The sequence below is a fragment of the Myotis myotis genome, unplaced genomic scaffold (assembly GCF_014108235.1).
Source record: "Myotis myotis isolate mMyoMyo1 unplaced genomic scaffold, mMyoMyo1.p scaffold_m19_p_9, whole genome shotgun sequence".
In the NCBI taxonomy this organism is placed as follows: domain Eukaryota; kingdom Metazoa; phylum Chordata; class Mammalia; order Chiroptera; family Vespertilionidae; genus Myotis; species Myotis myotis.
The window spans coordinates 50173382-50201160 of record NW_023416401.1 but is presented as its reverse complement, the minus strand read 5'-3'; the positions used below and the strand labels follow the sequence as shown (position 1 = coordinate 50201160).

At 44.2% G+C, this 27779-nt stretch overlaps 2 protein-coding genes across 5 annotated transcripts in view; one reads left to right on the top strand and one right to left on the bottom strand.

Moving 5' to 3' along the window:
* Window positions 1–26573, top strand: part of TNFRSF11A (TNF receptor superfamily member 11a) — a 55203-nt gene extending 28630 nt beyond the window's left edge. For 2 of the 4 annotated variants that reach the window (XM_036323203.1, XM_036323204.1), the window contains 6 exons: window positions 1993–2081; window positions 3397–3491; window positions 4842–4955; window positions 6310–6362; window positions 7814–8576; window positions 21442–26573. In XM_036323203.1, the coding sequence (XP_036179096.1) occupies window positions 1993–2081; window positions 3397–3491; window positions 4842–4955; window positions 6310–6362; window positions 7814–8576; window positions 21442–21746 (1419 nt within the window). In that variant the 3' untranslated portion in view covers window positions 21747–26573. Of the gene's footprint in view, window positions 1–1987; window positions 2082–3396; window positions 3492–4841; window positions 4956–6309; window positions 6363–7813; window positions 8577–21441 lie in introns of all 4 variants that reach the window. The other 2 variants (XM_036323205.1, XM_036323206.1) reach the window with 2 other exon arrangements.
* Window positions 26574–26892: 319 nt separating this feature from the next.
* Window positions 26893–27522, bottom strand: LOC118663291 (peptidyl-prolyl cis-trans isomerase A-like). The gene has a single exon (XM_036322736.1). The coding sequence runs from the start codon at window positions 27520–27522 to the stop codon at window positions 26893–26895; it is 630 nt and encodes a 209-aa protein (XP_036178629.1).
* Between the last annotated feature and the right edge of the window lie 257 nt (window positions 27523–27779).

Sequence of the window (27779 nt, the reverse complement as noted above, 5' to 3'; positions counted from 1 at the left end):
TGAAAATTTCCCTCCTTCCCTACCTTGCACTGTACAGTTGGCCCTTGAACAACACAGGTCTGAACTGCACAGGTCCACTTATATGCAGATTTTTAAAACTTACAGTATTGATAAATACAGTACAGTGTTTATGATTTTTACTTTCTTCAGAACATTTTATTTTCTCTAGCTTATTATAAGAATACAGTTTATAATACATATAACCTACAAAATACATGTAAATTGTTTATGTTATCAGTAAAGCTTCTAGTCAACAGTAGGCTGTTCATAGTTAAGTTTTGGGGGAGTCAAAAGTTATATGTAGATTTTTGACTGCACAGGAGGGTCAAAACCCCTAAATTCCACATTGTTCAAGGGTCCATGGTATTTGAATTGAGAACAAGCCCACCTGGTCCCAGTTACCCTGTTTCTATGGTCACACTTTTGTCCTTAGATAGGGAGAGACAATACTGAGAGACTCTGAATGCAGGGGCTCTGCCATCACCAGTATTTCCACTTGGTGCTCCGTTTGGCATCTCAGAGGTTTGGCACCATCCCAGGATTTGGAGTGGGGAAGAGTGTGCCTTCTTTTGCACAGTGGGAGCAGTGTGATTAGGAAAAGGAAAGGGACAGGGAACCTGCAGGATGCCCCCTGGCAGGTCAGTTACAAGGAACAGATCTGGAAGCCCAGTCAGTGTAGGGAAATCAATGAACTTTGAGCTCTGCTGCCTTGTAGCCCCTTAAGAAGTCGCTTTGTTTTTAAGAGTTGCTCTTCTAGAGCGTGTTTATCTTTTTAAAAGCTGTTTGAATTTATGTGAGTTGACTAGATGTTAACTGTGCTTTTGTTAATATCATTTTAAGGCAAATAAAATAGATTAAGTGGGGGAAGTATCCTACTTATTGAGGCAGTTGCAGAAATCAAGAAGATACTTCCCACTTGACACTGAAAAAAGAACATGTAATTTCTTATTTTAGTGTTTCATTCATGAAAGCAATCACAGAAGCGCTACTAATTTCGAGAGTAATTTGTGGTTTTGGTGCAAGTCAGTTGCGTGATCATGATACCCCACATGGTAGTCAGTGTTCTTGATTGGAATTCCCAAAGGTCTACACATGTCAGCAGTGAATAGACATAGAAAATCTGAGACATTTCCTATTCTAATAATATGGTTTGCAAGGAATATGAGAGTGCTGAAGAAAGCTTGCTAAGCAGGATCAATTCCTGCTTTCAGTGCTGTGGCTTAAGGCAGGGGTCCAAAATCCATCCTACCACTTGTGTTTGTGTAAATAGTCTTATTGGAACACAGCCACATCCTACATCCCCCCCCCCTTTTTTTTTTTTTTTAACATATTGCCTATGACTGCTTTCATGCTACAAGTATTTTCAGCAGAGACTAGAAGGCCTACAAAAGATATTTACCATAAGGTCTTTTATAGAAAAAGTTTGTTACCAGCCCTTGGTTTAATAGAAAGAGACCTGTAGGAGTTTTTTGTTTTTTGTTGTTTTTTTTTAAGAAAACTGTTGTCACTCCCATGCTTGAACTGGTGAGATTAAGCTGGACAAAGAGGTCAGGTCAAGAAGTTGTCCTTAAAAGTAGTAAAAGGACTGCCACTCTCTGTGGATCAAGGTTAATGTAAGTCCAAAAGGCTGAAAGGGGAGATCAGGCAGGTGCGTGGTTAAAGCAGTGGACAGTAGACTCCCCGGCTAGGAAACAGTATTAGTGACCAGGACAGTGGTTCTGAACAGCAAAGGGTCAGGACCTAACTCAGATACTGGCATTAGTAGCCTGACACTGAGCCAATTACCCTCCTGAACCTAATAACCCTGAACCTACTGCTGGGATGGAAGGCCCTCCAGAGCCTGTGGGGGCTGAAGCAGTGAGCCACAGGCAGCGAGGGCAGGGAGGGGTGGGGAGGTGAGAGGCAGAGGGACCACCATCCTGGCCGATATCTAAGTGTCCTTGTTTGGCTTTTGTTTGTTCTGTTTGTCCTTTTGTTTTTTTGACAGTGCAGCTCAACAAAGACACGGTGTGCGAGCCCTGCCTTGTAGGCTATTTCTCCGATGTCTTTTCTTCCACAGAAAAATGCAAACCCTGGACCAAGTAAGTGACAACGAAGGAGCCCAGGCAGTGTGTTGATTTTAAGTAACAACCTCCACGGTCTCATTTGGGTTGGACACAGACTGTTTGAGTTTTGTGAGGCTTCCTCTTGAAGCCACATTCAAAATGGGAAAAGCCTGTCAGTTCAGTGTGGGCAAAATAAACCCATCCAATCAGCCTTCAACCTGGTGTGACAGACACGCCTTACTTTCTAGATTCAGTTTGGCTCAATCTTTGACTTAGAGTTTCGGCCTCCTTTTTCCCTTTTCTAACCTTACGTAGTTGAAAATGATTGATGACACTTGTTATCATTCACTCATGCCCCTCACCCCCCCACACACACTTCTCCTAACACCACTGCTTTATTGTCCAGAGATGTGTGTATGTGCATAAAGAAGCCTCCTGTTTACATAAATGTGCGCATACTGTAAACACCATGTTTTTTTTTCTCACATAATATATCTTGAAGGAAGCTCATTCCATATTAGTTCACTTAGATCTTCATGGCTTCTTATAGATACCTAATATTTCATTGTAGAGGTGTGCCGTAATTGAGTTAATAAGTTTCCTAGTGATAGTCATTTAGGTTGTTTCCAGTCTTGTGCAGTAATTAATCATTTTGAATGAATCATCTCATATATACTATTTCACACTTATGTTAGTGTATCTATAGTGGAGCCTGGGTCCTTTCATTACATAATGATTCTTTCAGTTCCCAATATATGAATTCTCATTAAATATTGATTTCCTAATCCACTTATCCAAGTTTTATGTTGACAAGGTTTTCTGTGTTTTCAACTTTTAAAGAGCATTCATCAAAAGTTTATCAGTGCCCAGCCAGTGTGGCTCAGTGGTTGAGCATCAATCCATGTACCAAGAGGTTACTGGTTTGATTCCTGGTCAGGTATATACCCAGTTTTTAGGCTCGATCCTCAGAAGGGAGTATGCAGGAGGCAGCCAATTGATGTTTCTCTCTCATCGACATTTCTCTCTCTCTCTCCCTCTCCCTCTCTCTCTAAAATCAATAAGGACATTTTTTTTAAAGTTTATCCCCTGGAGCATTTGGAAGCATTGGAATCTTCTATACTGAAGACACCAATCTACTGTCTTTTGGGCCATACTCTTAGAAAACACTGGCAGTATTTACTTTTGTTCATTCATTTGCCCACTTGGATGATGTGTGGATAGGCACTGGGGATCCAAATGTCCAGAAAGATGGGTTCCTCTCCTGAAGAAGCTAGCAGTCTAGTGGAGTAGAGTCTTTTGTTTCTTTTCTTGAAAAATAAGAATATAAAATGGAAGCACTTAACTCCCACAGCTGTACCAATCTTGGACAGATGGAAGCACGTCACGGGACCGATAAGTCAGACGTGGTCTGTAGTTATTCTCTGCTGTCTACAGAACTACCCAATGGTATGTTTATTTTTTTACTTTTTATTAAATTTATTGGGGTGACACTGGTTAACAAAATTACACAGGTTTCAGGTGCACAATTCCACAACACACCATCCGTACAATGTATTATTGCGTGTCCACTATCCCAAGTCAAGTATCCTTCCATCACCATTTATCCCCCTATACCCTCTTCTACCCCCACTCCTCCATGCTATGCTTAAAAACAGCAGGTTGATTGGTAGATGTGTCTCGGTGTAGTCAGCTCTTATAGATTCCCCCAGGTTACCTTCCATATCCGGAGGGCTCATCTCTCCCTTTCTATCTCATCCCATCCACAGTTAGGTTAATATTTCATTTTCGTCAGTATTTTGATTCTAGATATGTTGTTTATGTGATAATATTTTACTCTGGAATGGAGAACTAATAATGTATTTATATGTGTAAAAACAAGAAAAGAAAAGAAAACTGAGCTGCAAACATAAATTAAAATGCCCAAATATAGTAGGCTGGTGGTGGTCACAGTACGAGTGTCTATGGGAGATTTTGGTCACCAACCAGAGTTAGCAACTTGTTAGACTATAGCTATCATTTGTAGATCAAATTAATCTTGAGTATGGTGTCAAAGAGTGATAGAAAGTGACAGTTAATGGTGGCTGCTGGTTTTGCAGGTGAGTGAGACAGTTGGAGGTGGGTCCAGATATCACAGCACATGGGATGGCATACGTGTAAAGAAGACCTTTCTAATGAAGCAAGAGGACCTGAGCCACGGAAGAACAGGGTTAATGAACTTTGACTAAGAAAATTGAGGGTTTAGATTTGACATTTGGGGAGACAGAAGATGGTGATTGAAGATGCCAGTGTTAAGGTTCTGGATATGGAGCTACACAGTCAGAGCAGCATTTTTAACAGACCATTTTTTTGAAGATCATACGAAAAATAACCAAAGGAATAAAAACGGCAACCCTGGTGCCTGTGGTTATTTAAAAAGAGGTATGATAAGGGGCTTCCTTTTGCCTCAGAGACCAGTCCCCTGGGGAGACTGAAGTGTCCATAGGTGAGCAAAGATGGAGCTGGATGGCATGGTAAACAGGATTTGAGTTATTCTAAGTAGAAACATTTCAAGATGGTCCTGGACTGGCCTCGCTGGAGTGATGCTGGATAGTGGGACTGGGCCGCATTGGTGACTCCACCCTTTGGAACATAAATGCTCTGTGACAAACCTGCAGTCAGGGTCGGGGCCTTCACACTTCTCTTATTCCAGACCGGCAGCCTTGATTCTGGGGCTTGATGTAAAGGGTTGTGTTTTTGAGCTTAGAGACAAAAATGAAATCACCTTTAATACCATTTTTAAACCTTTTTATGATACAGAGCCCCAGATTTTCTTGCCCAGTTTGATCATCCTGCTTCTCTTCGTATCTGTGGCATTAGTCGCTGTTGTCTTCTCTGCTGTTTACTACCGGAAACAAGGGAAAGCACTAACAGGTATGGTGTCTATGGGGGATTTTGAAAATGAATCTTAAAAATAGATACATTTCAAGGTATATGCTTTGGAAGATGTGTATGTTGCCTGTTGACTACATCCAGTGATCTGCTAAAAATAAGTGCCTTGAAGTGGTTGTGCTTAAACTAAGATCAAACACCCTTTATGCCCAATTCATTGTTCTCTGGCAAAACAAATAAAATCCATTGTGCTTATTTATGTAGAAGTAAATACAAATACTCTAGGAGAAAGATTGTCATAGTGGTTATGATTATTTTCTCTGTGCACAAATATTTTGGCACCATTTGTAATTGTCCAGTACTAATCTCTACAAGGAAAGAGCTACAATTTTCCTTTTATTTGGAGTACTTTTATTTTTATGTAATTTTATAATAATGAAATAATGATGATGATAGCAATAACTGACATGTATTGAATATTTATTCAATAAATGCATACACTGCTGTATGCATTTTACTAGTACATGTACTAACTAAATCTCCCCAACAGCACTATGAAGTAGGCACTGTTATTTCCCTGGTTTCATGGTGAGGAAACTGAGGCTCAGAGAAGTTAAGTAAACTGGGCAAGGCCACATCATAGGTGCCATTAGCTATGATTATTACTTGATTATCTTCTTATGGAGAATTGACAACCCATGAATTCAACATTAGAATTCAGTGGAGGTGGAATAAAATTTTATCTTTGTATGATATAATTTCATAGTTTTTTAAAAAATTCATGGATTTGACTTTTAAAATGTTATCATGTCTATTTTAAAAAGTTGATGGGGATATAATTTGTATATACCACAGAACATATTCTTTTTTTCTGAGAAGCAACAGAGTATAGTGGAAAAAGATTTGGGGCCTGCTGAAACTCAGTGGGGTCTGCCGCAGCCTTCCAGCATGCACCTGACTTTTATTGTACATATATTTGAGCTGGTTTACTCGAAAGTCAAGTCTCCACCACGTTGTCTCCTTTCCCCTACAATGCCCACCCTAGGCCCTTGTAGTCAAAGATTAATTGCTAAAGGTCTTAGAGTGACTATCTTCCTATCAGCAGTTCCGATACCCTCAAATGTGTCCCAAGGTAGTCAGTGGAACATTAGTATATCATATTTGGCTTTGCATGGATCAGAAAGTTTTGTTTTTGATGGAGCAGGATGAGTAAGATGTCTTTATAGTGTTTAAACAGGTTGATTTGCTTTTGAATGTTTTCACTCTCAAGAAGCCTCTCTGAAAAACTTACAGAGGGTTATGTATAAAGATAATACTGAACTGACATAGTGGTCAGTGATATTGAATTAGAAATAGGAAGTACTATGAAGATCTTATCTTTGCTTTGTTTTTCTAGCTAATTTGTGGCGCTGGGTCAATGAGACATGCGGCCGCCTAAGTGGAAATAAGGTAAATGTAAAAGTCTTAAATGCTCCTTGTAGTACTTTTAACAGTTAGGCTGAGATAGTTCTTAGTCAAATATTGAGCCCCGTTGTGAGGAACTTTCTTGAGGGGATGGGACCCCAAATCCCAGAGCTGGTCCCCACAGAATAACCCAAAGCCCAGGTCAGTACTCTTCCTAAATGCTGCTTTCTTTGTATTGCATTCCATTTCTGCCACCTCTGTGTACAGATATTAATTATATTCTTTTTAGTGCCAATCATAACTGCCTATTACAGATTCCAGAGGAAAGAGCTTCCATATTCTTTTACTTTGTAGTTAGTTATTTTGATAACTATTAATTTTGATATCATTTCAAAATTATAGAGAAGCAGTGAGAATAGTACAAAGAACTTTCACATACCCTATTCTCAGGTCTACCAGTTGTCTAGACATATTGCTATATTATTTGTGCTCTCTTTTAAAAAAAATTTATTTTATTGATTTCAGAGAGGAAGGGAGAAGGAGAGAGAGCTAGAAACATCAATGATGAGAGAGAATCATTGATTGGCTGCCTCCTGCATGCTCCACGTTGGGGACTGAGCCTGCAACTAGGGCATATTCCCTGACCGAGAATTAAACTGTGACCTCCTGATTCATAGGTCAACACTCAACCACTGAGCCATACTGGCCGGGCTCTGCTCTCTATGTGTGTATCTGTATATATTTTTTTCTTGAACCATTTTAGAGTGAATTGTGCTCCAGTATCCTTAAATACATCATTGTGAATTTCTTAAGAACAAGGACATTCTTTTATATAACCAGAGTTCATTTATCAAAATCAAGAATTTCAATAGTGGTACAATACTATTATCAAACCCGCATTTAATATTAAAATTTCATTAGTTATCTCACTATGTCCTCTAGATCTATCTTCTTAGGTATAAAAATGTATAAATTTTAAACCACGACGAGCTCATACTGATTTCTCCACTTCCTGTCCCAGCAGCACTTTCTGATCTTTCCTTGTTCCATTGAATCATGTTTTCTCCAACAGCAGAAAACCTGCCTCTATTATTCTCAATTCCAGGGTACATAGAAAGTACTTTCAAAACGAAGCGACTAACTTTGAGTTCAGTATTTCCTTAGGGGTGTGTGTGTGTATGTGTGTGTGTTTTAATTTAGATTGAAAGTCTGTAGTCAAAATTCCGAGTTGTGGAGTTATTTGGGTTGACTCCTGCCCTTGTTTCAACGTGAACATGCTATTCATGTGAAATGCAGTTAGACTGCACTTGTTGCTGGTTGCATTCTATGTTAGGGCTCTTCCCCACTCTTTGATTTTAAATGACACGAGTTGCTACACAGTGAGTGTTCCACCTGTTCTTGTTATGGTGGAAATAAACCCCATTTTCGGCAGTGCTTAGCAGAACCCTGTTCTAATAGCTGAGTATCAATCCTTCTGCCTCCCGAATGTCACTCAGCAGGAACCCTCAGGAAGCAATTTTAGCCGCACTCCCATGGAAGCCTCGAGCCAGCGGGAACTTTGCGACGGGGTCCTACTGCTGACCCTGGAAGAGAAGGTGTTTTCGGAAGACCTGTGCTGGCCGGAAGGAGCCGGGGTCTGCGGGGGCGCGTGTGCAGGCTGCGCCCAGGCAGAAGACACCAGGATGCTCACCTTGGTCAGCGAGATGGAGGGCGACTCCTTCAAGCAGATTCCCATGGAAGACGAATATGTGGACCGGCCTCCCCAGACACCAGCCTCCTTACTGGGCCTCACTGGGCCGGGAAGCAGATCCATACCCCCTTTCCCGGAGCCCCTGGAGGTGGGGGAGGATGACAGTTTAAGCCAGGCCTTCACCGGAACAGAGACCCTGCCCGATTCCAAAAGCTGCAATTTGGCCGAGCCCCCATGCAGGACCGATTGGATTCCCATGTCCTCCGAAAAGTACTTGCAGAAAGAAGTGGAGGGCGGCAACTGTCCCCACTGGGCGGCCTCCACCTCGGCAGATGGCTGCGCAGGCTGCGGGAACCCTTCTGGGGAGGACCGGGAGCCCTTTCTGGGTTTCCCAAAAAGTGGACCCTTGCCCCAATGCGCCTACGGCATGGGCCTTCCGCCTGAAGAAGCAGCTGAAGAGGCGGAGGGCGGAGGCCAGCCCTGGGATGAGGCTGATGCGCGGCCTCCCAGCTCCAGCAGGGGAGGCCCTGGGTCTGGAAGCGCCTCCAGTGAGCAGCCACCTGCATCTGGTAAGTGGCTCTCTTGGTCTCTCCTTTCTAAGCAAAAAGGCCTGTTCATGGTACAGGGCTTGGGGGTGAGTGTCAACGGTCATTCAGGGAGAAGCAAAGCCGACATGGGAGACATTCAGCTCTCCCATCTTCTTTGTGAGGACTATTTACAGGATGGGTTGTGTCTCAGGCCTGGGGTTGGGTTTGTGAACTGTGCCACTGTCCTGTCTCTTCATTTCTACATGTCCCTTTCGTGTTCGGGCCTCTCATGATGGGATTAGGCCTCAAAGTCCAGCTTTGACCCCCCGAAGTCAACATTGACCTCAGGCCTGGCTGACAGCTAAGCATTCCCTCAGATTTCTAGTTTTGTTGTTGTTTTAAAGCTATCTAGGTCTCAAATCACCTCCCATAGAAGCTCTTATAAATTTCCGGAGAATAAACAAAATTGTGTAGTTAATCCTTATTAATTAATATTTATTGAGAGTAGCTTGTTGGTTCTATACCAGGTGAACAAAGCAGTAAAGTGTTCCTTAATGCTTTCTGTGCGAAATCCCTTCTGTAACCACCACATATATTGATGGCATCTGGAGAATAATTTTACAATTAAAAATCATTATAGAGATTTATTATGTACATTTACTGCACCACTGTTTGAGCGTGAATAAGCCCACCAATTATATTAAAAGTGTTTTGTTTTTTTCTGGAGGGGAAAACACCTTCTGTCTTATGTAGTTACAAGGAATCATGCTGCATGGTGAGGGCTCCCTCTCACTCAACACGTGTGTGGGGGTGAGAGTAGGGAGTGTCAGGATCTCTTTGAGAATCTTCTGGAAGCTATAGACACTCTCCAGAAAAATGAATATATGGATATATACTATTTAAGGGGTTGCACAGAATCCTCCAACCCTCTCCCCCTAAACCCCCCCCCCCCCCCAAAAAAAGCCCATCCATGGACTACCCTGACCCTGGGCTTTTTTAAATTTTTCTTTCCGACCCCTTTATTTACTACAAATGGTGCTACAGCCGGTCTTTGAATTATTTCATAACCCTGGATAGTTCAGTCCCTGCCCTAAACACAGAGACGACGCTGATGACCCCTGGCTTATTTGGGAGAAGAGTGTACTTGAATCTGCTTTCTAAGTTTTGTGGTTTTGCTACAACCACTGATGTGTAAACTCTATAATATCAATTCTCAGTCAGACCCAGAGGAGGGCTATTTTTCAAAGAAGTGATGTGTTTTTCCTTCAGAACACCTCCACAGTTTTTAAAGACGTTAAGGACTTTCCATTACTAAAAGTTCAGCTCTATTGTTCTGTTTTTGTTGTTGTGTTTTGTTAATCCTCACCCGGGGATATTTTTCCATTGATGTGTAGAGAAAATGGAAGGAAGGGGGAGAGACAGAGAGAGGGAAACCACAATGTGAGAGAGACACATTGATTGGTTGTCTCCTCTACACGCCCTGACTGGGGCTGGGGAATTGAGCATGCAATCGAAGTATGTGCCCTTGACGAGAGTCAAACTTAGGACTCTTCAGTCCACTGAGCCAAACAGGCGAGGGCTATTCTGTTTCTTTTTAGTAGTGACTTTTCTTCCCATTGAACACTAGTGTGGGGGGCAGAGGAGACTGGGGAGGAAGAAGCTCAGCATAGCAGAGGCCATGGCTTAGTAACACTGCCAGGGGCAGACCTGTTTTTCAATTGGTGACACCAGGAAGGTGATGTTGGCCGCTGTGTCAAAATCATCGACGGTTCCTGGAAGGACAGTGCTGGCCACATTTGAGGAGATTTTGTTTTTCTCAGTGTCATGAAACCCAAAGCCAGATCTGTGTTCTCCCTTGACATAAAGAGTTAAAACGGTGCCTTCATCTCATTTCCGTTATCTTTTATTTCTCCAGCTTTAAACATATGGGCATGGAGGAAAGGGAAAGAAAAAGTGTGTCATCAACTAAGTTGTGTTAATTTCCAAAGAGCTTATGTTGCTTTTTCTGTCCTGTCTGGTGCTTAGTCGTGCAACACATCCGTAGAGATGCTGCCTGTGGATGCCAGCAATCGGGCCAAGTTCATTTTTGCCTGAGCAGCAGCAGCAGCCAGATTGATTTTTGAGGCTGTTCCTCCCATAATTACTTCTACATGAACAGGCCTTCTGGTTTCTGGTCAAAATAGCACGTTCTCATTATTGCCTTTTTTTAATTGTCATGATTTGTGTTCTATAAAATGTGTGAAAGAGGATGAGCTTGGGTGAAAGATAAGAGGCGGTGGCTAATCCTATTTGAGCTTCTAAAAGCCACTGTGCTCTCGGGACTTAAAGTGGCGTTTTTATTGGGTGTTGGATTTTTATGTGTGGGTGTTTTAAAAACATACAACCAATTGAAGTGGTTTCTAGAGAAATGACAATGACTAGTCACTTCCTCAGTAGAAAAGAGTATCTCCTTTGCACCCAGGATCCTTTTGAGGAGAATCATGGTTCTTCAAAGAGCTCTACCAGTCTATTTTTTAAAAGTAATACTCAATGTCAAGGCTATTTTAGCAATGTTATAACTCTTATTAAAGACCAGTGAGAATTATTAGCCAAAACCAATGAATGGGGAAAACATAGTTTGGGTTATCTATAATAATAAAAATGTAATATGCTAATTAGACTGGGCAGCTGAACGACCTTCTGGATGTCCTTCCGGATGACCTTCTGGATGAAGCCACAGCGGTGGGGACCGAGGCAGAGGTAGTTAGGGGTGATCAGGCAGGCAGGCGAGCGGTTAGGAGCCAGCAGTCCTGGATTGGGAGAGGGATGTCTGACTGCCAGTTTAGGCCCGATCCCTGCAGGATCCCTGTGGATTCGGGCCTAAACCGGCAGTCAGACATCCCCCAAGGGGGCCCGGATTGCGAGAGGGTGCAGGCTGGACTGAGGGACCCCCAAACCCCCATGCACTAATTTCATGCACTAGGCCTCTAGTGTCATATATAATCATGTCTTAAATTTACATTTTACATTATTATCCTTTTGCCATGATATTGGTTACCTTGGTTGCAAGCCCTTTTGCCTGGAGTTTGGATAATTCTCCCTATATCTAGAAAAGTAGTTCATGTCAAAGAAAAAACAACTGATTATATTTTTATTATTATAATTTTTTAATTGTTGTGGGTTTTGTGTGTGTGTTTTTTTTTTCTAAATTCCTTCACCTTTTTCACCCAGCCCCACAATCCCTCCTTCCCTCTGACAACTGTCAGTCTGTTCTCTGTATCTATGTGCCTGTTTCCATTTTGTTACTTTATTTTGTTCTTTAGATTCCACTTATGAGTGAAACCATATGTTACTTGTCTTTCTCTGACTAGCTTATTTCACTTAGCATAATACTCTCCAGGTCCATCCATGCTGTCCCAAAGGTAAGATTTCCTTGTTTTTTATAGCTACATAGTATTCCATTGTGTAACTGTACCACAGCTTTTTGTATGGACTCTTGGGCTGTTTCCACATCTTGACTATTGTAAATAATACTGCAATGAACATAGGGTGCACTTATTTTGAATTAGTGCTTCAGGTTTCTTCATATATATTCCCAGAAGTGGAATTGCTGGGTCATAAGGCAGTTCCATTTTTAATTTTTTTTTATTATTTTTTTATTTTTTAGTAAATCTTTATTGTTCACATTATTACATTTATTCCTCTTTTTTTCCCCCCATAGCTCCCCTCCACCCAGTTCCCACCCCACCCTCTGCCCTTACCACCCCACTGTCCTCATCCCTAGGTGTACAATTTTTGTCCAGTCTCTTCCCATATCTCCCACACCCCTTTCCCCACCAAGTCCATTCCCTTTCTATGTCCCTGATTCTATTATAATCACCAGTTCATTCTGTTCATCAGATTATTTATTCACTTGATTCTTAGATTCACTTGTTGATAGATGCATGTTTGTTGTTCATAATTAGTATCTTTACCTTTTTCTTCTTCTTCCTCTTCTTAAAGGATACCTTTCAGCATTTCATATAATACTGGTTTGGTGGTGATGAACTCCTTTAGCTTTTCCTTATCTGTGAAGCTCTTTATCTGACCTTCAATTCTGAATGATAGCTTTGCTGGATAAAGTAATCTTGGTTGTAGGTTCTTGGCATTCATCACTTTGAATATTTCTTGCCACTCCCTTCTGGCCTGCAAAGTTTCTGTTGAGAAATCAGCTGACAGTCGTATGGGTACTCCCTTGTAGGTAACTAAGTTTCTTTCTCTTGCTGCTTTTAAGATTCTCTCTTTGTCTTTTGCTCTTGGCATTTTAATGATGATGTGTCTTGGTGTGGTCCTCTTTGGATTCCTTTTGTTTGGGGTTCTCTGCGCTTCCTGGACTTGTAAGTCTATTTCTTTCCCCAGGTAGGGGAAGTTTTCTGTCATTATTTCTTGAAATAGGTTTTCAATATCTTGCTCTCTCTCATCTTCTGGCACCCCTATAATTCTGATGTTGGTACGCTTGAAGCTGTCCCGGAGGCTCCTTACACTATCTTCGTATTTTCGGATTCTTTTTTCATTTTGCTTTTCTGGTTGGGTGTTTTTTGCTTCTTCGCATTTCAAATCTTTGCCTTGATTCTTGTGCTCCTCTGGTCTGCTGTTGGGAGTCTGTATAATATTCGTTATTTCAGTCCGTGTATGCTTAATTTCTAGTTGGTTCTTTATCACAACATCGAGGGTCTCATTAGATTTCTTGAGAATCTCAATAACTTTATCGGCGGCTTCTAGACAGTTCTTGAGAGACCTTAAAAGTGTGGTTCTGAACTCTATATCCTCCATTGACAGTTTTGTCCTGTTTCTTTGTCTCCGCATTTTTTATGCTTTCTTGGTGCACCCCCTAGTGGTCTTTGTGCGCAGTCTTGTTGTAGTTAAGCCTTGATTGTTGTAGTTAATACTAGGGGGATTTGACCTTCAGGCCAACTGGCTGTGAGAATCAGCTGTGTCTGCAGTGGGAAAACTTCTGTCCTCTAGGGAGGTGCTAATCTAGCCTTTGCCTGAGGCTATCTGGCAAATGGCTCTGTGCAGGGCTTGGGCGGGGCGGGTCGCACGAGATCAACAGAGCGGGTGGAGGGAGCAGTTATGGCTGCTCTCAGTTCCGTCCCCAGAGGCTCTGCCTCTCAGAGTCCCAGCAACCGCTGCAAACCTCGGAGAGAAAGCTGCCCTCGTGTTCCAACCGATGCCAGACAGTCCCGCTTCTCCCATTTGAGTCTGGGTCCCTAGAGACTCGCCCAGAACTGGAGCTCAGAATCTGAGACTCCCTCCCGATTGAAAACGACAACCGTGCCCTCAGCTACCAGCCTGCTCCGCGCGTACCTCCGCACCTTTGTATTTTCCGCACTGCGCCTCCTCTGAGTCTCGTATGCTGTTCTCTTTCCTTCTAGTTGAAGAATTTCCCCTCAGCCAGTCTTCCTGTGGTTCTGGGCGATGTCCGTTCTGTCTTTTAGTTGTATTTGTGAAGTGGTTGTTCAAGGCAGCAAACTCCGGTGTTTACCTATGCCGCCATCTTGGTTTTTCTCCCATTTTTAATTTTTTGAGGACACTCCATGCTGCTTTCCACAGTGGCTCCACCAGTCTGCATTCACACCAGCAGTGCACAAGGATTCCCTTTTCTTCACATCCTCGCCAGCACTTGTTCTTTGTAGCAACTGCTTATAATTAATGTGTCTAGAGCTGGCCAGTGGCTTGCTTTTGGCTCCTGAAACCACTTAGTGAGTCCAGCCACTCCTGAGCTGGAGAGAGTTGTTTATTTACAGGCCCACAATGATTCCTAATGAACCCCAGCTGCATATTTCTTTTTCTACCAAATCTTTATTGAGGGTCCACTTAGCCACGGAGACTTGAAAAAAGCTTGGGAACCAAGTAGGGATTGAAGTCAGGGAATGGATAACACAAAAGGAATCCATAATTTGAGAAGACAAAGTCCTCCACTGCCCACCTCCCTCTAGCCTCTTATCTGTTGTTCCCCTTCACCCACCTAAGTTTTGGCCAATGTCAGCCCCTTTTACAGGGACACCTCTCACTAAATTGTTCCCTTTTCCAGAGCAGACCGTTCTAGTCCCAGCTCAAATGCAACTTCCTAAACCAGGGATGGCAAGCATGCTGCTGCGTGGCTGCTGTCCCCTTCTGTGCCCTGGGAAGCCCTTCACAATTGGTCCTGGAGTCTTTCTGACTGAGCCTGGTTCCTTCACACCTTTACCAACAACCCATCTCTTGGTAGCCACAAGCAATCATAGGAATTACCATGACCTTTGCCACACCTGACCTTTCCAATCTCTCAAGGTGGCTTGGTCACTGTATGTTAAGTGTTTATAAGTGCATTCATGCATTCATTCATTCATTCATTCATTCATTCATCCAGTCATGAATAACTAGAGCAGTGGTCAGCAAACTGCGGCTCGCAAGCCACATGCGGCTCTTTGGCCCCTTGAGTGTGGCTTTTCCACAAAATATCGACTTCTGCGCATGGGCCACGAAGTTTCAATCGCACTGTACGTGCGCGCCCGCATGTGGTATTTTGTGGAAGAGCCACACTCAAGGGGCCAAAGAGCCACATGTGGCTTGCGAGCCACAGTTTGATGACCACTGAACTAGAGCAGGGATCCTCAAACTTTTTAAACAGGGGGCCAGTTCACTGTCCCTCAGACCGTTGGAGGGCCAGACTATAGATTAAAAAAAAACTATGAACAAATTCCTATGCACACTGCACATATCTTATTTTGAGGTAAAAATACAAAACGGGAACAAATACAATATTTGTATTTGCATGTGGCCCGCGGGCCGTAGTTTGAGGACTCCTGAACTAGAGAAACAGAAACCAGAGCTCCCTGTTTGTTCTCCAACTCACTCTTAGCTTTCCACTTCCTCAGTCTGTTCTGGGGAGAAGGGGAGGGGATGGGAGGAGTAGGGGATGGAAGGACTGACTGCCCTGGGCAGACCTAGATGTCCTGGGTAGAGGACACACAGACACAAGTGGCAGAGGTCACCAAGGCCGATGTCCGGCAGCCAAGGGCACTGGAGGATGGGGTTACATGCCTGGCCCCCTAGGTTCCCAGTCTGCAGTCTCCCCTCCCTGGGCCTCACCCTCTCTTGAACTGACTATTCTTGACCATCCATTTCCATTTTCAAAGGGCAGATAAAAGATTTTCCTACCCCAATTTTCTTCCCTTCCCCCCATGTGAAGGGCTGCCCAGGGCACAGAAGGGAACAGCAGCCACACAGCAGCATGCCTGCCATCCCTGGTTTAGGAAGCAGCATTTGAGCTGGGACTGGAACTGTGTGCTCTGGAAAAGGGGACCATGTAGAGACAGGGAGAGGTGTTCCTGTAAAAGACAGTCCTCTATTTCTTTCTTCTCTCTCCTGCTGGAATGTCATCCACTAACTTGTGTTTCACTTTTAGCTAAGGGCTCATTGATTCTATAAGTTCAAAATATTTTATAATTTTGTTATTTGGTAATAATAATAATGAGCATTCATTTATGCTAAAGTCAATGCACTATTTTAAAACATATGAAAAATTAATTCACTGTATACTTTTAATTCAGTCCTGCTTGCCTTCTCTCTGTTCTAATGCGGCTCATTTTGGAAGGGTTTCATTCATAAGCCATTGTAAGTAATTTTTAAGCATGATTCAGAATGGAACTATTAAATACTGCTTCCCTTCCCTGATCATTATACACCAGTTTCTTCCAAATGCATTTCCATCAAAAGGAAAGTCACATGAGAAGCATATGGATTAAATATAAAACCAGTTTTTAAGAAATTCGGAAGGCACCCAGGGTAGCTGGATAGCTGGAGCATATTCGTGTATATTTTCAGTTCTCTTCCTCCAAAGAATATCTGACTGACAGCTGGATGGTCTTATTTGCTATAGTTCTTGTGATTTAATATTCATAAATTATGCATTTTAAACGACGTAATAAGCTTTTGAGAAGAGAAGAATGCATCCCTTTGCTTATAAATGTAAATTCTGTGAGGAATTCAGTTCTAAAAAGGAAGCTGCTTCTCTCTGCCTGAGAAATAGAGAGTCCATCGAGCCCCTATAAAAGCAAGGACCCCACTTTCTGATCGTGAAGGGCCACTTTATTTGTTCATTGTTTCTGTTAAACTAAATGCTACTTTTACCTTTCTCCAGTTACCTGGACATTCTTCTGGTTAAGTCACATTAAATATTCATGTTAAGCCAAGTAACCTGTTTTGAATGTTAGAAACCCTTCAACATGGCTAATTTACTAAATAACCTCATGTCCTCTGGCTCCCACATCACATTCTTGGGTAGCCTTCAGATACAATTTGATCAGTCGACGTAAGACTGTTTTGACATCCTGCTTATCTCCCTGCAGAGCCTGGACCTGATGCCGAGGCTCCTCTCCCCTTAAATCACTAGCAGGGATATGACTTCATCTGTTTACTGTGTGTTGGAGAATCTTCAGTGTGCCCCCAGAATAAGGGCAAATCCAGACCCGGGAGAGTTGGCTGCTCTGCTGAGCGAGGGCCAGTACCCAGGCCAGCCCAGAAGGTTGCATGGGAAGGACACCGGGTCTGTGCAGGAGGTGATGGCTACCATGACCTGGGAGTCCCTTCTCCTCTGCCAGCTGTCTCAGGAAGTTAGTCTTTGCTCTCACCCATTCTTTTGTGAGCCAAGTGCTTTGTTTCACATGCCTCCAACCCCATCTTTTTCTGCAAGTGAAATAAATTTAAAATAAATACCTGGTAGGGGAAAGCTGCCAGAAAGGCAGCTGAGAAGAGCAAGGAAGAGGGACACAGGACCCTTACTCTGCTTGGATTCCTAGAGACTCTATGGCAGCCGTGGGCAAACTATGGCCCACAGGCCGGATCCTACCCGTTTGAAATGAATAAAACGAAAAAAAAAAAAAAAAAAGACCGTACCCTTTTATGTAATGATGTTTACTTTGAATTTATATTAGTTCACACAAACACTCCATCCATGCTTTTGTTCCGGCCCTCCGGTCCAGTTTAAGAACCCATTGTGGCCCTTGAGTCAAAAAGTTTGCCCAACCCTGCTCTATGGGCTAAATGCCTCAGGCCTCTTTAAGGCATCTTAGATAAGCCTCATCTGCACCATCCCCTTTTCATACCCTCCCACCCCCCTTACAGCTGTGATAGAGGAAGGAGTCCCCTCTATCAACAGATCATCCTGGGCTTTCTTGGTGCTCAGTGGAAAGAGTTACCCCTTTGGGGCCAGGTATTAATGGCAGAAACCATGGCAAACATGCTGACCCAGAGGCCCTGCAGCACCCAGCTGGTCATGCAGCCTGCTGGCGTGGCGACCTAATTGACCATCCAAGGTCTTGCCATCTCGGGTTAGCTTTCATAACCCTGCAAAACATTTCTCTTCCAAAAGATAAAGAGCACATTTTAACGAATTACTACACACACATATATATATATTTTATTGATTTTTTACAGAGAGGAAGGGAGAGAGATAGAGAATTAGAAACATCGATGAGAAAGAAACATCGATCAGCTGCCTCCTGCACATCTCCCACTGGGGATGTGCCCGCAACCCAGGTACATGCCCTTCAACCGGAATCGAACCTGGGACCCTTCAGTCCGCAGGCCGTTGCTCTATCCACTGAGCCAAATCGGTTTCAGCTAAGGAATTACTACTTTTAAGCAAGGACAATTCAGGACTGATGGATATTTTAGGATTAAGATACTACCAACTCATTCTAAACTGTGATCTGTTGGAGTTCTACATTCACCTCATAGCTGACTTGCATGACAAGAAATGAGACTACAGTGGGGCCTTGACTTACGAGTTTAATTCGTTCCAAGACCGAGCTCGTTAACTCAAATTACTCTATCAATTCAATGCAAAAAATCTGCCGAGAGACAGCTGGTATCTCAAAAAACTCGTTAGTCGGGACACTCATAAGTCAAGGCCCCACTGTATAGGGTTTTGTGTAGAATTACATAGATGAGTGTTCAAACCAGAGGCAGTCAAAATGATGGATTCTTCCCACAATGAAAACAAAATGTTGGTTAGATTTCTAGGTAAAAATGCCCTTTCAACCTTCAAGATGGATTGAGATCCCCCAACAAGACGGAGATGGAAAGAGCATTACTGCTCAGTGCATTCCCCAAATCTGATTCCTTGAGAGTTCAAGAGCACTAATACTACTACATTCTGGGACCAGTAATACCATCTTTGCACCTGTGACCAATTCTTTGCTGTTTTCCAAGTATTATCAAATCTATTATCTCGTTTGACCCTCATGCTGTCCTGCGGGGTGTTCACACATTCATTTATTCATTCATTGAATCGTTATTGGATGCCTTCTCAGGCGGCTGCACCCTGCCAGGCTAGCAGGGCTTGAAGACTGATGCTCATTTCCTAAATGAGCAGCTGAGGTCTGGACAGTTGTTAGGTGGTTGGTCCCACATTCCAAGGCTAGTGGGGGCAGAGTCAGGACAAGACCAGAGAGCTTTCAGATCCCTGCACTCTCTTCTGTCCCCTCCCCCTCCCTCACCCTCCTGTGCTCAGCCAGCCACTGAAACCACCATCCTTTAATCACCAGTTATGCACCTTCTGCTCTGCAGAGACTGAGACGCCAGGATGACATTGATGTTATTAGATTATTTGCACATGAGTCTGCATTATGACAAGCCATGAAAAGAATGTCAAACACAAGAGGGAAAAAGACAGCAAACCTGAGTGCTCACAGGCCAAGTACCTGGGAGCTGGTGTCTGCAATGCAGCCAGCCTGGCATGAAGGAGCACTCAGTGAGTCCTGGATGGGTGGTGTTTCTATCACTCTTGTTCCCGTAATGGGTGCTCTCCGATCTCCATTTATCCCATAGACTGGCCCACACTCTCCTTTCCCTCTGGAAAGAAAGCTGACGGAAGCCCACAGCACACTGATTACTCACAAGTAAGGGGTCACTCTGGAATGCCCAGGCCCTTCTGCTCCCGTCTGGTGAGAATCATGCTTCCTGCACTTCAGTCCTGAGAGTGTGCGCTGATCCCGTTGTAATTAGAAAATTACCTGCTCCATTAACTGGTCAAAAATGAGGTGGATAAGCATGAAAATTATTTCTGTGAAAACTGTTACATGCTTGAGAACTAACTTGGTAACTGGTGGGAGCAGAAAGACATAAGCATGCTAGGAAGCAAGCCCCTAGCTTCGAGTTCACTGTATGTTAGGAGCACCTGTCAGTATGTTTCAGAGGGAACAGAGAATGTGGGCCTATCGAGCTAGTTGGTGAATGGAAATACTAACTGACCTCCCCCATGTTGCCTGGTGGGGGGGGGAGGGGGCGGGATTATTAAGCAAATACAACCCCACCCCCACTACCCATCTTGGAATATACCCCATACGAATGTCTAAGGGAGAAATAGCATGAGTCACAAATCTTCCCATGTGACTTTTGGTTTGTTGCTCACATTTGAAATCCCAGCATTTTCATGGGCCACTGTGCCTCAGTCCTGGCTTCCCTGCAGGTACCCTGTGGGGGAAGGGAAGGGTCCCCACAGGAATAGCCTGTGTGCCATTGGTATTTATTAGACCATCCAACACATGCCTTCCCCATTTGGAGAGGATCTCTTCACATGGGCTGGCGACAGAACCAATTTTATTTCTGTGAATTATTATCAGGCTTTGTCACAATAGAGAAGAAGGAAGGTGAGGAAGCTCACCTCCCCTGGGCAGGCATCGGTCCTGCTTGTGATGCTGAGTGTTGGGGGCAGTTCTGTGTCTCCTTGGTTTGTGGCATTTAGTTTCAGTTCAGAGCATCAGTCTTTAAAATAGAAGAAGCATAAGAGGTAGCAGGTTTCCTAGCATTTGTTGACCCTCCTATTTGTTTTTCAAAAGGCCCGTTAATTAAAGACTAGCTAAATCTGCTCACTCGCTGGCTAAATCTGCTCACTTGGGAAGAACACTCCTCAACAGTCAAAAGGAAAGTGATTTATAGGATTCAATTTTTTCCCCATTTTAGTCTTCTGAATCCCCCTCCCCCTCCCCCGGGTTTAAAAAAAAGTCAAGGAAATTGATTAACCTCTGCTGAATATGAACCCGAGTGGCCCCATGGCCCTCTAGGCTGAGCCATTAGGGACCTCCAGGGAAGGTGGGAGGTGGGCATCCAGGGTGACAGAGGCCTCAGAGCAAGAGTGGTCAGAGAGCAGGCTGGGCTGAGGGGGGCTCCAGGAGCCTCACAGGTGACAACCTTCCCTCCAGCCCTCACTGCCCTTCCTGATACACTGGCACATAGCAGGACCGTTGGCTGTTTGCTGCACAGGGATCACAAGTGGGCACAGGAACCCTTTTGTAGCATCTGAATCTTGTCTGTGATTCTACAGTCCCGGTGCCTTCCTGCTAGTATTCCCAGAGTTCTGTGTGGCAAGGGACAAAATTTGAGTGGGGCCCATTGCCCGGCTTATCTCCCCTTGTCTTCACCCTTCTCTTCTCTCTTGTTCCCTTGCCTTCTGTCTCTCTCCCTTCTTCCTGGGCCTGTCAGGCCTGCTGAGAGGACGGATAAAGAACTCCTGGGTGGCCCTAACAGGTTTGGCTCAGTGGATAGAGCATCGGCCGGCAGACTAAAGGGTCTCAGGTTCGATTCCGGTCAAGGGCATGTACCTCGGTTGCTGGCACATCCCCAGTAGGGAGTGTGCGGGAGGCAACTGATCAATGTTTCTCTCCCATCGATGTTTCTAACTCTCTATCCCTCTCCCTTCCTCTCTGTAAAAAAAATCAATAAGATATATTTTTGAAAAACCCACAAACCTCCTGGGTGTGCCCGGTGCATGTAGGAGACCTGTCGGTGAGGAGAGGCCGCCCTCGCCCCTCCATTCATTGGGAAACTTCCCTTTCACAAGACCCCGTTCTCACCACGAATGGATGACTCACCTCTGCGTGTTCTCTCTTCCTCTCCCCTGTAGGAAATGTGACTGGAAACAGTAACTCCACGTTTATTTCCAGCGGGCAGGTGATGAATTTCAAGGGGGACATCATCGTGGTCTACGTCAGTCAGAACTCCCAGGAGGGCCCGGCGGGGCCGGGCGGTGGCGCTGGGGAGCCGGTGGGTCACCCGGTGCAGGAGGAGAGCCCGCCGTGCTGCGACTCGTTCGCGGGCCTCGGGCCGCGCTTCCCGGACACGTGCAGCGCCCCGGAGCCCGACAAGGCTTCGCGGCCGGTGCAGGAGCAGGGAGAGGCCGAGGCCCGCGCGCCCGGGGCGCAGCGCTGAGCGCCCGCTGCCCGCTGTGGCTCTCGGCGCTGCTCGGATCGGGGATGCCGCCGGATCAGCCGCGACCTCCCGGCCGTCAGCCCACCCTCCGCAGCCCACCCTCTGGCCATCGGCACCACAGGGACCTCGTACCTGCCTGGAGGTGCGGGCCGCGTGGGCCACGAGCACCTGCACCTGGGCTGGGGGCGGGGCACGGCCCGGGATCGGCCTGCACGCTGCTCCATGCGGTACATCTGCGTCCAGTTACCTGACATTTCCCACCCACCGTGCTATTCGTTGAATCGGGGCTTTTTAAAAACGCAAATGTGTTTTCACCACCCATTGGCGTGCAGTCACATACCAGCTGATGACTCAGGTACACGTTGCTCTAATTCGGTTGCTCCACTTTTTACTCCCTTTTATGGTTTTCCTCTCTCCCTCCTCCCGCCCAATCCCATTATCATTTCGTCAGTAGCCTGTCTCTTTAGGACATGTTTTTATGGCGGCCCTGTTGTATTGGATCTGGGCTTTTCCCCTCTTGTATTTGTATTTCACTTAATCTCATAACATTTTTCTTGATAGCCCCCACCTCCACCCCCCCCCATACTTTTTTTTTTTTTTTTTTTTTTTTACTATTAAGGATTTTTCTTGAATTCTCTCAAGGGTGATGGTCTTTGTGTATTATCTGTTGCGCCCCTTCTCACCAGTACCTACCTGTGTTTCGGAAATGCCTGGGGTGAGGGTTGGAGAGGTGGGGGGAGTGTTGGGGTCTGTACTAAGCACTTTTGGGAAAAGGTTAGAAATGTGAAGTCTGAAGGGAGGCTCAGGGAACAAGTGGAGGGACTTTTCGTTTTTGAGAACATTTCTGAATTCCCGTTTTTCTAAAAGAGGGAAAAGGGGAAACTCCTTTTCTCCTCTGAATGTTTTTATGTTTTGTCCATCGTTAGGCAGAGCTGAGTTGTAGTGTGCATCCTCCTCCCCTGCACCCTCCCCACATGTTCATCCCCGGGGGGAGTTTATTTGCCCCTTCCAGCAGAGGCAGCCAGGTCCTGCTGTAAATCCCTAAAGATGCGGGCTACTGCAGCTTTGCATTCTTATTCTTGATGTCTCTCAGGGAAAATATGTGGAACTGAATAGGGCTCGGAGATAGCCTGCACAGAGCGAAAAGAAGGTGCTAGGGAAGCTCAAGAAAGCAAGCATCAAGTTGAAAGTTAATATGCATTTTCTTTCTCTAGACCAGAGTGGCATAAATGCATTTAGGCAACAGGCCTTATTTTCTTCCTAAGTAGAACTTAGCCTCGCAGAAGTGGACGACACTCTGCTATTTTCCAGTGCATTTCAATTAAAAAACAAATCCTCCTCTGGTGGATTGAGGAAACTGTATCATACAGGTAGTATTCTCTTAGCATCAGTCCTCTTGTTAGGAAACATACAGTGTGAGTCAGACTGAAGGGAGTTACCTGGGTTGTTCCATCTGTTGTGGTCAATGAGTATTTGTTCTCAAATACTAGAGAAAAGTTAAAGTACCTAAAATTAATTTTTCAGGTCTGATAGGTTTTCAGAGTGCTAACCGTGGTCACTGTCCACACTCTAATGGCCTGGCTAAAGGGAATGGCCACTGATCACGGGTTTCTCCCATCGATTGTAGTTCTCTTGGAAATGCCGCAATGGTAGCAGTCAATTATGACTTTTAATGGAGAAGCAGAGGGGGGCTTTATAATTTATGGGATTCCTTAGCGGGTGGAAAAAATTGCAAGAAGAAACTGCCAGGATGATCAGTTGGTGGGAATTTCCTGTCTGTTCTGCCCTTTTAGTTAACATTCATCCAAAGAGATGTTATAAAATGGGAGAAACCATTATACCTTTTGAGATGGAATATATTAAACAAAGTAGAGTTCACAAAGTAGGATGCTGAGCTAAAAACCCAAGTTTCCGCCGTGACGTCATCATCCCACTGATATTACTTTACCTTTCTGTGCTTTCATTTTTCTTCCTAGGAAAAGGCACTAATGATAATTTTTGACACTCTCCCTACCCAGAGATAACAAAAGGATGAGCTCCTTACAAAAAGGGTGCTAAACAATTAAGAATCTACTTTCAGAGAAAGGTAGTATTCGCATTCTTTCCCACACTGACCCCGACTAATTCTGTATTGACCCAAAGACAATTCATGATAGGAAATGTATAGCAATTGTAAGTCTGCCTCTGTGTATTATAGAGATGTATGTGACAAATGTAAAAAGAATGCAATGAAGACAACAATGAAAACTTGTTTGGGGGAATGTGATAAAGAGATTATTAAATGTAATATTTGACCATAGGAGAGTTCTTTCGTGGTTTGCTTAAACAGGGCTCTTTGTTAAACAACCATCTGTCTTATTCCTGATCTCTGTGGTATGCTCTGGTGTTCAATGTTGGCTATGTTGTGTCTTATTGGTGGGACCCGTGACAACTGAGTTGGGACAGAACACGACTTGCTTGCCTTGATGACATATCTGCTGTTGATCTCATAAGAAATGTTTGTAAAACATGGAGTTGAAAGGGAAATGGAGCCTGATAGTTCCTACCCATATTTAACACAAATACCAGAAAAAGGAAAAAAAATCAAATTTTCTCTGTACCTATATGCACAAAGAGCAATTTGAATGTGCTGTAGTGGGACCTTCCTATGGTGGGGCAGAGAGGGCTCTTGCTATGAAACAAACCACCCAGAACTTAGCGGCTTAAAACACTACCATTTATTTAGTTCACAAGTCTGCATTGGCTCAGCGTGGTTGGTTCTCCAGGCCTGGGTCAGCCCCGCTGGGCTTGCTCCCATGTGCAGTCTGCAGGCTGCATGGGTGTAGGCTGGGCCAGGCTGAGCCCTCTCCAGATGGACCCTCATCCTCCCAGAGGGCTAGGCTGGCCATGTGCTGATGGTGGTGGCGAGGTTCTGAGAGAGCAAACAAAAGCATGTCAGGGCTTTTGAGGCCTAGGCCTCACTCTGCCACATTCTCTTGGCCAAAGTAAGACACAGGGCCACCCAGATTCAAGGGCTGGGAAACAGCCCCACCTCTTGATGGAAGAGTTGCACAGTGACATTGTGAGAGGGATGCATACAGGAGGGGAAGAATGGGGCCCTTTTTGCCATCTGTCTACCTCAGGTGCATTGCTCAGAATAAATTGGTGCAGGGAAGAGGGTGCACCTAAGTAGGAGAGGAACCGTAATAAGTGGTTCCTTCCTTGGTGGTGCAGAGTACGGTGCATTCCTACAACCGAGAGATACCACATTCATGTTAAGTACTGAAATTCCTTCCAAAGCCAAGTACATGGTTGGGGAACTGGGTCTACAGTACTGCTGCATAAAGCAACTGTATTTGTAAAGTTGAGGAGATCAATGAGATATTTTGGGTGGAGGAACCTGTTACATAAGTAAAGGATGTCCTTTTACCCTTTGTGCTGATTCAATAGACAAACCATATTGTTAGGTGCTGAGCAAAAGGGTGAGCTTCAGCAAAAGTTCTGTCTTTGATGGAAGAGGCAAAATTTTGGAATATTTGCTCTTTGACAGTCTCTGAGGGAACATGACTACCCTTGGCCATCTTCTTTGGGGAGCTGTGGGGTGCTCTGGGAGCTGTGGAGAAGGCATAAAGCATTTAAAGCCCTAACATTCGATTGGTGAGTCATTATTTTTATTGAGGGTGCTTTTGACACTTGGGCCCTGAGCATCCCTGAGAATGGAGAGCAGATAGCTAGAGAGGCCTTGGGAATCTAGGGATGTCCCAGAGAACTAGGAAACACGGTGGACGTTGCTCTGCTCTAGGGCACCAAACAAGGCTGCTTGGAAAGGGTTATCTGTGGAATTCCTCCTGACAACTCCCTCCCCTCCCAAGCTGTGTTTGAACAGACTACCTTGCACCTACTACAGAGGAGGGGACCTGAAATTGGGCTGTGGTGGGACCAGCAGCAAGCACAAGCAGCAGGCACAAGCGTGTCAGGTGATATCACTGAAGCCAAGTCCACAGGTGCAGGGGAGCACAGAAGCACAAAACCCTGGACCGACTTTTCCACATCAGTATCCTTGATTTTCTCCCCCCCCCCCCCAACCCTCCTCAGCTCAGGAAGGATAATATATATTGGCCACCAGCTTAGAAAAAGTGGCATTGTAGGCCCAAGCCCTTTTGGGAGGGGATTAGAGCCCAGTAAAAGCCCTCTGACCCAGGCTCTTGATTTCTCATGGGCATCTGTAGCCCAGGAAACAAGCTCTTACGAGTTGCCTTAATTTAGGCAGAGGCAGTAAAACGTCTGAGCCTAAAATGGAAAAGCAAATTCATATTTATTGGCTTTTATTTCAATGACAAAGAAACCATGAAAAGAAAATACATATTTAACACTCTTAAAAGAGTTTTTTCTAAATACTATATCAGTGGAAAAATAAGCATTATTTCTTTCATCAGGTTTATTACGTTTATGATTTATATCCAGTAAGATTCACCCTTGTTAGGTGTACATTATTATAAGTTTTAATAAAAATAAGTCGTTGTGTAACCACCATCACCACAAAAGTTCCCCTGTTTTGTTTTGTAGTCAGTCCCTTCCCTACTATCCCCAACCCCTGGCAACAACTACTTATTCTCTGTCCCTATAGTTGTGGCTTTTCCAGAATGTCATATGAATGGAATCATTCAGTTGGTAGCCATTTGAGTTGGCTTATTCCAGCATAATACCCTTGAGATCCATCCAAGTTGTTGGGTACATCAATGGTTAGTTCCTTTTTAGTGCTGCATAGTATTCCATTGTAAGGATGTACCACAGTTTATATGTTCACCAACATTTGAATTCTTTCCAGTTTGAGTAATTAAAAATAAAGCTGCTATAAAAACTGGTGTGGCATGAGTTTTCATTTCTTTTAAGAGTGAGGTTGTGGGGTCATATGGTAAATGTTTAATTCTAAGAGAAACTTCAAAATTGTTTACCAAAGTGACTGTACCATTTTGCATTCCCATCAGCAGTGAATAAAAAATCCAGTCATTCCACTTCCTTGTCAGCACTTGGTATTGTAAGTTGTTTAATTTTAGCCATTCTAACAGATGTATAGTATCTCACTTTAATTTGCAGTGCATGATTGAGCATCCTTTTTTGTTGTTACTTAGTTTTTATTTCATAATCATAAACGTAACTCTTCAATTCAGCTAGACTTGGAGACGGGGTAAGGAAAATATGGAACCCAATGAACTGAGGCGAGCACACGAAGATTAATGAACATTCCAACAGATGGGTGCTCTCCTGAACTACAGAGAAATGGTTTGGTAGTTAAGATAAAATACAAGTCAAATTTATTAGAGTTGTCCACAGTCAACAATGGTGACCTTCTTGCTGCTCTTGCCATTCCTGGAGCCCAGTGCTCTATGGCTGTCACAATATCCATGCTTTCTTTCACCTGCCCAAAGACCACATGCTCGCCTTCCAACCACTCAGTCTTGGCCGTGCAGATGAGAAACTGGCAACTGTTTGTGTTAGGTCCAGCATTTGCCATGGAGAAGATGCCAGGACCTATATGCTTCAGGATGAAATTCTCATCAAATTCCTCCCCATAGATTGCCTTGCTGCTTATGGCTTGTGAAGTCACCACTCTGGCACATAAATCCCACAATATTTTGTGAAAGCAGGAACCTTTATAACCAAACACTTTTCCCCCAGTGCTCAGACATGAAAGCTTTCTGCTGTGTTTCGAACTTTGTCTGCAAAGAGGTAGAAGGAGACACGGCCAAGGGCTCCACTTGATGGCAATGTCGAAGAACATGGTGGGGTTCACCATGGCTGGGCACGGGTGCCTCTGGGGTAGCAGCATCTGCAAAGCCCTGGGCATATTTTTATATGTTTATTTGGCCATCTTTAGCTCATATTTGGCGAAGTGTGTGTTCAAATATTTTGCTCTTTTTTAAATTGGTGGTTCATTTTCTTATTGCATTTTGAAAGTTCTTTATTCTGGATATGAAAATGTATAGGTTTTTAGGGTCTTTCTGTTTCAATGATGCAGAAGCCATGGGGGGAAAAAATACATATTTAAAGCTT